At 39.9% G+C, this 10,463-nt stretch overlaps 1 protein-coding gene across 1 annotated transcript; it reads left to right on the forward strand.

Moving 5' to 3' along the window:
- Positions 1–221: 221 nt before the first annotated feature.
- On the forward strand, positions 222–9,481 carry Cyp7a1 (cytochrome P450 family 7 subfamily A member 1). Its single transcript, XM_048420295.3, has 6 exons — positions 222–377; positions 1,963–2,203; positions 2,969–3,555; positions 4,494–4,624; positions 6,351–6,526; positions 7,073–9,481. Exons 1-6 carry the CDS (start codon positions 304–306, stop codon positions 7,370–7,372), a joined length of 1,509 nt encoding a protein of 502 aa, XP_048276252.3. The 5' UTR covers positions 222–303; the 3' UTR covers positions 7,373–9,481.
- The last annotated feature ends 982 nt before the right edge of the window (positions 9,482–10,463 follow it).

Consider the following 10,463-nt stretch of genomic DNA (forward strand, 5'->3'; position numbering starts at 1 on the left):
TCTGGGCCTGAATGTTATGTCAGCACACGAGGGACAGGGCTGCAGCTTATCGAGTATTGCAGCTCTCTGCTTGTTTTGGAGCCTCTTCTGATACTGTGGACTTAGTTCAAGGCCCGGTGATACTATTTTTTTCTGTTTTCTAATAGGAGGACAAATAGTTAGTATTTGCTTTGGTCACCGAAGTTCAGGTTATTGAATCATGGTCTTATGCATATAAAAAGTCTAGGTTGAGCCTCTGCTCAGGGGTAGTCTTACCTGGCTAAGCACAGGCTCTCCCCTTGGGACTTTTTCCTGTTTTGGAAAATGATGACCATCTCTTTGATTTGGGGGCTTGCTGCGGTGTGCTGCATATGGGTTATCTTTGGCATAAGGAGAAGGTATGGAAAGAATTTTTCTTTAATTTTCCTTTTAGCTTTTTTCTAGCATTCTTTACGTTCACTATTACACAATTTTACAAAAGTACTAGTACCTTAGTATCTTTTATTTAAAAATTAAGGCCTGACTTCTTTGGCTAACCCTGAAAAGACGTAGACAGTTTCCCTTTGAATATTCATATACACTGATGGTGATGCAGATCTTGTTAAACATAACTAAAAAAATGTACAGATGCATGTTTGTGTGTTCGTGTGCGAAGCAAACCTGAGCCGGGAAGGGTGCAGTTGGCAAGGGTTAAATCTGGAAGGTTCTTTCTATCACATGAACTGAATAGTTGCACTTGCTGAGCATGTGTGCTTTCTGTTATGTCAGCATTAAAATACAGGGTACCATGGCACATCTTCTTCTTCTGTTACGTCGGCACTAAAATACAGGACACCCCTGGCACATCTTCAGCGAGGTAGACTGTTCTCTGCTGCCTTACTGTTAAAACTTCTTTGCCCTTTGAGTTATTTTAATTCATGCCTGATGGTTTCCAGTTTTAATTAAGCAGCTTATCTTAATGCTAATAAAGGAAAAATCAATGTATCTATTTTAACAAAAGACAACTAGCTTTTGTTGGAAAATAATTAAATTTATAGTATCTAATAAAAAACATTTAAGAGAGCTGGGTGCTGGCAGCGCACGCCTTTAATCCCAGCACTCGGGAGGCAGAGGCAGGCGGATCTCTGTGAGTTCGAGGCCAGCCTGGTCTACAAGAGCTAGTTCCAGGACAGGCTCCAAAGCTTCAGAGAAACTCTGTCTTGAAAAACCAAACCAAACCAAAACGAAACATTTAAGAGAGCTAAAGATCAGTGAATTATAGTTGACGATCTACCAATGCTTACCCCTACCAACTTGATTTTATAATAATCTAGTTTGTCAAATGGGATTCCTGTTCTCTTCAAATATCATCACAGAATAATAATCTCCTTCTTTTCAGAGTTGGGAATCAAATGGAAGGTTTCATATGTGCTAGGCAAGGGCTCCACCACTGAGCCGCACCTCCAGACACCAGAATGCCAGCATTTTTAAACTATGAAGATTTTTAAAAACTTCAGCTCTGCAGCATTTTCTGTTGTTTGGTGTTTCACATCTTTAACAAACAGGAAAGAGAAATGAAACATTTTAGGCATTTAGGCAAATGATTCATTGAGCAGGTCTAAGCACTACATGGTGACTTTGTTTCTACAGTGAGATCAAGAATCTTGTTGGCCCTGTTGACACTTTAAGCCCTGTGTTGGGAAAAGCAGTCAGACATAGACATAGTAAACAATCTAAGGAGGGCTTGATGAGCGAACATATGTGCGTGTATGTGGTGGTAGACAGACCGAGAGATAGGCTGGTGGATGGATTGATGGGTAGGCAGCTTTAGTAATCACCTTCACCAATATCTTAGTACGCTAAAAAGCCCACCGTTTTAGTAAAAGAGGTATCTGCAAACGTAGTTATGAAGCTTGAAATTATTGGTAGAAACTAAGTAAAAATGTGGCTTTCATAAAAACGCTAACCATGTCATTTTCCAAACCTCTCAAATCTGCCTTTCAGGAAAGCAGGTGAACCCCCTCTGGAGAATGGGTTGATCCCGTACCTGGGCTGTGCTCTGAAATTTGGGTCCAATCCTCTCGAGTTCCTGAGAGCAAATCAAAGGAAACACGGCCATGTTTTTACCTGCAAACTAATGGGGAGATATGTTCACTTCGTCACCAACTCCTCATCATACCCTAAGGTGTTAAGTCATGGGAAATATTTTGACTGGAAAAAATTCCACTACAGTACTTCTGCGAAGGTAACTAGTTTATACAGATTCTGTTCGTTTCCTAACCTGCTAATGTATTCGTTTATTTAGTTATTCTGATGTTATAGATTGTATGATAGAGGGAACATACAATCAGGAAGTCTTGGTACTAAGTATTAAAAATTCAAGATAGATGTAAATTTGTCATTGACTGTGACATATACAAATTAATCACTTTGTAAGTACTTCATGAGCCAGATGGCACTGTATATGAATAAGGAAGGTACAGATTGCTGACATCAATGTTGTCTGTACAACACACAGAGTAGAGTGCTGGCAAACTTAACATTCAACATGCCTATTACCACATCCATGCCCACAAACGTTTCGATCATTAAGAAGAAGGTTGTATATTTAAGCATCATTTAAATATTATCAAGAATCTCCATTCTAGAGAAAGCAACACTGAACTTTTGAAAGAAAATATTAGACATAGTCTCTGTCATTACGTAAATTAAAGTCCGGTTAAAATGCATTTACAGAGACTAAAAAGGTAAAAATAAAATCAGTATCACATTAGTCTGACATCAAAGTTGGTGAGGCAGTCTAGAGAAACTCCCCTGAAAAGCTGGGGTCTAAACTCCCCCCTAAAGAAAGAGTATGTCCTGGTCTGCCTTTCGAAGGTGCTGTGAACTCATCTATGGGAAAGCCAGGCGGAGGAGTATGAACACCTTCCATCTGTCTTTCAGCCATTTCCTATCCCTGGCAAGCTCAGGTTTAGCCCCTCTGCCTTTCACGGCTTTTCTTTTCTACCAGGCATTTGGGCACAGAAGCATTGACCCAAGTGATGGAAATACCACGGAAAACATAAACAACACTTTTGCCAAAACCCTCCAGGGCAATGCTTTGTATTCACTCTCTGAAGTCATGATGCAAAACCTTCAATTGATCTTGAGGCCTCCTGGCCTTGCTGAATCAAAGAGTGCTGTCTGGGTCACCGAAGGGATGTACGCCTTCTGCTACCGAGTGATGTTTGAAGCCGGATATCTAACTCTGTTTGGCAGAGATACTTCAAAGCCAGACGCACAAAGAGCTCTTATTCTCAACAACCTTGACAACTTCAAGCAATTTGACCAAGTCTTCCCCGCGCTGGTGGCAGGCCTCCCTATTCGCTTGTTCAGGATGGCACATAAGGCCCGGGAAAAACTGGCTGAGGGCTTGAAGCATAAGAACCTCTCTAAGAGGGAACAGGTCTCGGAACTGATCAGTCTGCGCATGTTTCTCAACGATACTCTCTCCACCTTTGACGACAGAGAGAAGGCCAGGACGCACCTCGCTATCCTCTGGGCATCCCTAGCAAACACCATTCCTGCAACCTTCTGGAGCTTGTTTCAAATGATCAGGTGACTAGCAATTTAAGCGTTTTCATTACTCAAAGGGACGTAAATTACAATTTTAACTAAAAGCCCCCAAAGACTAGTGGAACTTTCTTTGCTATCGGCCAACAGTGTGATACTCAGTGCCCCTCTTAACATGTGCATAGCAGAAGCAGCATTTTGTAGGAATACAGTCCCGCGGAAAGGGATGCCCCAGAAGCCACAGAATTTGGATTGCTGGCATTTGTCAATGCAGGCCCCCGGCCCAGTCTTGCCCTAATCTCATAGTGTTCCTCTTAATGTCAAATTAAATCCATGACTACAATCTTCGTCGTGTTAAAAACATTTTAAATGTTTTTAAATGAGGACAGGCTTGCAGACATGATGAGGGCAGAGATCAAGCCTTACTAATTCGAACATCCCTATTTTCACATCAATTTTTATATCACCTAAGAACTGCAGCTGTAATTTAAGTTAAACGACTGCTTGTTGGGCCAACATTTCCCTGGCTCAGTTTTCTGTAATCAGGTGAAGGAGATTTCAAACCGCCTCGAGCAAACTTCCACGTATTGAATGGAAGTATCCTTTATCATCTCACAGCCCAATGACAACAACATAAATGGCAAAACATTAATGTTCTCAAGCCATTTTAAGAGCAATTTGAAATTGGAAACTAATTGTAATTGTATGTTAGATGCAATATTTCTTCTGGATTACTATATTCATCGCATGAATGTCTAGCCCTCACTAGAACCACTGATCTATAGAGAGCTGACCCAAGCTTTGCTTTTACATAGCAAAGCCCCTTTAATGCCCCTTCCTGAGTCCCAGGGCAGGAATCCAGTTCAGAATCCAGTACAAGTAAAGGGCAATGCCCCTTTGCTCACTCATTAAAAGAAAAGGAGTTCTTATTTACTTGCAGGTCTCTGAATAAGGAAATATTTCCCATATGTCTCTTCTCATAGGAGCCCTGAAGCATTGAAAGCAGCCTCTGAGGAAGTGAACGGAGCACTGCAGAATGCTGGCCAAAAGCCCAGCACTGAAGGGAACACTATTTATCTGGATCAAGTGCAAATGAACGACCTACCAGTCTTAGGTGTGTTTTTTACCCTACCCCTCATTCACATGTCAATGGTAACAGTGTTCACCACATACTGTATTGTGTTCTCAATATTATGTCAACTATCTTACAACCTCACAACCGTCTGTTAACTATGGAATTTCCACTTTTATCTAACAAGTGAGGAACTGAGACCCATCGGTGGGATAATGACTGGATCACAGACAGGGGGATCAGTGGCAACACGGGCATGGGACTTGTGATACTCAGCTGCTCCACATCCTTTGCCTCCTTGTTAGTCCCCCAAAACCATAAAGTCGGGGTTTTTAAGAAAGCATAGAATTAAATGTGAACAAGGTACCATCAAAAAAAAGCATGATTGGCTTGTGGGATGGGGCCAAGGCTTTTCTTTCCCTGTTTCTGTATTTTCTAGAATACAGAAGTAGAAGTGCTGCGTGTTTATAATAAAACAATCTTCTTTTTAAGTCCTCTTCTGTAAAGAACAGAAGCCTGTGTGTACTTCGAGGACAATTTAGCTTTTCTGAAGCGAAAGGGCTTAGATCCAGCACTGCCTGATTTTGGGGGTGGGCTTGTCACTTTGCTTTGGACACCTCCCTGCTCTCACTTGTAAATAAAGGGCTAAGCATGTGTGGTTGCAGACACAATTGTGGCAAGGCAGCTAACAGCTAGAGTCTGGATGCACAAGGAACCTCTCTGAGACTTCAGCAGCTCTGAGGTCTATTTTGTTCCTGCCCTCTTTTACCTAGAAGCAGGGTGCCATTACACACCATCAGATAATGTAGGGGATTTCCTAAGCATGGAATGGTAGACTCATGAAATGCTTGGAAAGGCATTTCTCTGTCAAGATGTTTCCTTCCTAATACGGTCAACAATAATTCACACAGAATTGATTGCTAGTTATTTCAACTTTGTTAGCTACTTAGGGTCCTACAGAAATAAGATTAGTGTTCTATAAAATGAGAGATGTTTATCTAGTTCCCATTGATGGTGAAGAACATTGTAGCATATCAAAAGATTATTAACTTGGATCAATGGTTCTCAACCTTTCTAATGTTGTAACCCTTTAATACAGTTAAAGGGTTGTGGTGACCCCCAATCATAAAATTATTTCCATTGCTACTTCATAACTGTAATTTTGCTACTGTTATGAACAAGAATGTAAATATCTGTGTTTTCTGATGGCCTTAGGAGAACCCTGTGAGAGGGTTGTTTAACAACCCCCCAAATAGGTCATGACCCAGAGGTTGAGAACCAACGACCTAGACTCTTAGATTGAAAATATATTTCAGACCAGCTGAGTCACGAAGAACAGCATGGTGGCAACAGAAGCAGCGTAGGAAGCTTTCATTTGTTAGCCTGCCTTTGTTCATTTTGTATATAGATTGGCAGAAGTATTTCAGACTTCATGTTATGCAGCCTTTAAATGCATAAATCCAGAGTGGGTGAGATGGCCCAGTGATTAAGAGCATCTGCTGCCTTTTCAGAAGACCCAGGTTTGACCCACAGCACCCACAACCATCCTAACTCCAGTTCCAAAGGATCTGACGCCTTCGGACTCTGTAGACATCAGGCATCTACACGTTGCACACAACACACATGCGGCAAAACACCCATCAACGTAAAAATAAATTAACTTGGAAATATTTTTAATATGCAAATTCTTCTCTCCCTCCCTGTCATTTTTCCTGCTCCACCCTCTTTCCTTCCCTCCTCTCTTGCTCTTTTATTTGACAATGTTTAGATAGCATCATCAAAGAGGCTCTGAGGCTGTCTAGTGCGTCCTTGAATATCCGGACTGCTAAGGAGGATTTCACTCTACACCTCGAAGACGGTTCCTATAACATCCGGAAAGATGACATCATAGCCCTTTACCCGCAGCTAATGCATTTGGATCCTGAAATCTACCCAGATCCTCTGGTAAGTTTCTGCTCATCCAAGGTCAGTATTGAGGTGACAGCCACCCAGGTCTGAATGAGGAATGGATTTGCTCCTCAAGGTCATAGGGATTGTCCCCTTCATTATAGCAAAGATGCATATGTTTTGGAAACTTTGGGTAGAAGAAAGAGTTTTGAACTTTTAGTCCTGATAGTTTTCATTTCATACCTTCTGCTAGATTATGTTTCCAGCTGTAGCAAAGCTACCACCTTTCTTTTTCCTTAAAAAGGATCCTCTCCCAAATCCACACTAATGGAGGGTAATGCATTAGACTCGATTCTTTTAGTATCTTTTTCGAACCCTTTGCTTCTTTTGCCTAACTAAAGAATGAGTGCCCAGGCAGAAAGAAGGGATCTAGAGCTTCTGGGCCCACCAGCTCTCGATAAGGTCTTTCCAGGATTACCTGTTCAGTGCTAGGTGTGTGTTACCTCACAGAGAACGGAATTATTAGCAGAAAATTACTAATAGTTAAGAATGAGACAAATATCTATCAAAATAGCTCATTGGCTTCTTGTCTCCTTATTGCAGACTTTTAAATATGACCGATACCTTGACGAAAACGGGAAGGCAAAGACCTCCTTCTATAGCAATGGGAACAAACTGAAGTGTTTCTACATGCCATTTGGATCAGGAGCTACAATATGCCCTGGACGACTGTTTGCTGTCCAAGAAATTAAGCAATTTTTGATTCTGATGCTTTCATGCTTTGAACTGGAACTTGTAGAGAGCCATGTCCAGTGTCCTCCTCTAGATCAGTCCAGGGCAGGCTTGGGAATTCTGCCACCATTACATGATATTGAGTTTAAATACAAACTGAAACATCTGTGACCTGTGGTTGGAAGAAGAGGACCCTGGATGAGGTTACGGGACTGCAGAGAGTCTCACTAAACAGGCCCTTGGGACAAATGCTCACCGATGCTTCCCAGCGACTGACTGTATCTGTGAAAAGAATTGGTACCCAGGGTACGGTTCTCTGTTCTCACTGCCTGGGTTCTGGGTGCTCAGACAGCTGAGGCCTGAGTTTCATCACTCTCAGAAGCAATGTCTATTGTTTTTATTTTCAAAATTAAGATATTACAATTGGCAGGGTTTTTTTCCTAAGGAAATTGCATATTTAACAATTTCATAAAATATATTTTTATGAAAACTATTGATTAATTCTGAAAAGGTTTCAAATTCACGTTTTAGTGAAATTGTTTTTTTTTTTTCACAAGTAGGTTCTTCAGGTGTGAACACATATTATAAAAAGGTTTTAAGGGATCACAGCTTACTTTGCTTAAAGGAAAAAAAAAGATTATTTTTCTATGCCTAATGGTGAGAGCTTTGACAACGATGCTACCATTCTGGAAACCCTGTGGGAAGTATAACACTTTCCTGTTATGTTTCAAGTGGTTGTTGCTGGAAAGTCTCATTCCGGTTCATCAACTACACATCTCTCTTCTTTGTTCATCATTTACACCAATGAGAAGAGCGGTTCTCAGAGATTAAAAAGCACTTCCCCCAAACCCACCTCTGATTCCTTTTTACCTCCTCAGAACCTCACCTCTGTCACCTTTAAGCCTTTAATCCCAGCACTGGAGAGGCAGAGGCAGATAGATTTCTGGGGTTTTGAGGTCAGTCTAGTTCACAGAGTGAGTTCCAGGCATGCCAGGGCTACAGAATGAGACCTTGTCTCAGTGATAAATAAATGAATAAATAAATAAAGTCAATTTTATATTATAATTGATTAAGAATTAATGTAAGTGAGAAATTTGAAATCAACTCTAAGGAAATGATCATTCAAAATGGTCTATTTTAGCTTATTTAACTAAAATGTGCAAGTTGACATTATATGTTCTTTTAAAATGTCATGTTTTATCTCTAAATGCTTTGCAGATGAAGGACAATAATAGTGTTTAAATGCTGAGTGCAATAACGCATTGTAATGTTCTTTAAGAGTGTTATTAGCTGTGTCATTTTTACTGACATACCTACATATATTTATATACAAATTATATTTATCTTTTTTCTTGTACTATAACTGTAAGAAAATATTGTAACATCTAGTAATTTAAAAACTACCCACCTTTCAGAATTGAACATATGTTTTTGGTTTAAACTTTGCAAGAGATAGTCTAAATTATTCATCTACTGATAAGTTAAAATATTTTTATCTGATTTATTTAAAATATTCATAATTTCAAGAAACCCTAAATTTTCAAAGTAATCATTCACTTAAAAGTCTCCCTAATATTACAGAAAATCCAATGAAATGTTTTTGTGGGGGGGGGGACTGAGCCGTGGTCCAGTGGACGCTCAGCAGGTGCTCCAATAGTGAACTGTATCCGTAAGACTCCTACAACTTTAAAAATCTTATCACTAAACATTAGCTTGGTGTTATTACCTAAGCAGGATATTTTCCTTTCCTTTTACATTTGACAGAGTCCGACAGCAAAGCAGCTGGCTGGAGTTCTCCGCATAGCTTGAGCAGGCTTTGATCTCATGGAACTCTTGCCTTTCCCTTTCTAGGAAGTTATTCTTCATATCAAGAAAATTAGATTCTTTAGATGAGGCATAGGAGTAATGAAATTGTGTTATATACTAATCTGCATCAAATTGGATTTCTAATGTGTTTTTCAAGTAACTTTGGTGAGTCCTCGAATCGAGTGCACCTTTATACCTTCCCATGGCTTTTTAAGAGAGTGTTTCTCATACACAAAATGGCGGCTGTCACAGTGATGTTTTGGTTCCGCGTCTTTAGTCCTGTGCACTGACGGCCGACAATTGGTAGCCGATGAACCAAAGTTACTTTTCCTGCTTTTGTGCGGCCTAATTGTTAAGAATGTTTTTACATTTTAAATGCTTAGAAGAAAAGCAAAAGACCATTTTGTGTCATATATGAAGTATGTAAAATGCAGAACGGCACATCGATGAGTAAAGTTTTATTGGGATATCATATGCCTACTTCTTTGCATTATGTATGATTCCTTTCTTTGGGTATGGATATGTGTGTGTGTGTGGGGGGTAAGCATTTGTGTAGAGGCATGTGTGTGGTGAAGGCATGTACACATATGTGTGCAAATGTATGACAGCCAGAGATAGATGTTGAGTGGTTTTCTTGTTGCTCCCCACATTACATGAGGCAGAGTTCCTCCTTTGAACCAGAGTTCAACATGTAGGTTAGCATAGCTAGCCAACTACCGCAGAGCCCCATCTCTGCCTCCTGAGCACTGAGCACCTGATTTGCCGGTGGTTACCACACCCTCTTGGCATTTACATGGGTATGGTTTGTGCATTAGTGCTTTGTCTGCTGGTCCAGTGTCCATGGCTTCTTGCTGTGAAACGGAAAATCCAGGAAGCTGCAGCAGAGATAAGAAGTACAGAGAACTTGGCACTTCAAAAATCAGTTTCTTCATAGAAAAAACAAACAACAAACAAACAAACAAAACTCATAACAAAACAAGATAAATGCCAAAAAAGAGAACAAAGACAAAAACTCCCAAGTATTTGCCAATTCTAACTATATAACAAACCCCTATATGCTACTTTTAATTTGTTAACTTAAAAATGTACCAGTGTCTGGAAAAATTTAAAGTACATCAGGGGAATTCATTTAAAGGGCTGTAGATACAATTTTACATGAAATAATCCTAATTTAAGAGTTAAAGACAACACTATTCAATTTAGAGAAAAAAATTTTATTTGACAAAGGTATCTACATTAAAAATAATTCTATACATTGAATATGTATGTGTTAAAATACCATAATAAATTCTGTTTTATATCAACTAAATATAATTAATAATGATATTATGATAGCCTAATGGAAGGCAAAATGGGCAAGAGACAAGCTTTCCGAGATGGATAAAGCTTTCCGAGAACCCTTGGGATCCAGTGTAGACTCTACATGTATATGTGACACGTGACATCTCAGTCTCCA

Source organism: Myodes glareolus, chromosome 16, assembly GCF_982192425.1.
Source record: "Myodes glareolus chromosome 16, mMyoGla1.1, whole genome shotgun sequence".
NCBI classification, from domain to species: Eukaryota; Metazoa; Chordata; class Mammalia; order Rodentia; family Cricetidae; genus Myodes; species Myodes glareolus.

Coding starts and splice junctions, on each gene's coding strand:
- Cyp7a1 (XM_048420295.3), top strand. CDS start 304: ATGATGACCATCTCTTTGATTTGGGGGCTTGCTGCGGTGTGCTGCATA. Junction 378..1,962: donor ATCTTTGGCATAAGGAGAAG/GTATGGAAAGAA, acceptor TCTGCCTTTCAG/GAAAGCAGGTGAACCCCCTC. Junction 2,204..2,968: donor ACTACAGTACTTCTGCGAAG/GTAACTAGTTTA, acceptor CTTTTCTACCAG/GCATTTGGGCACAGAAGCAT.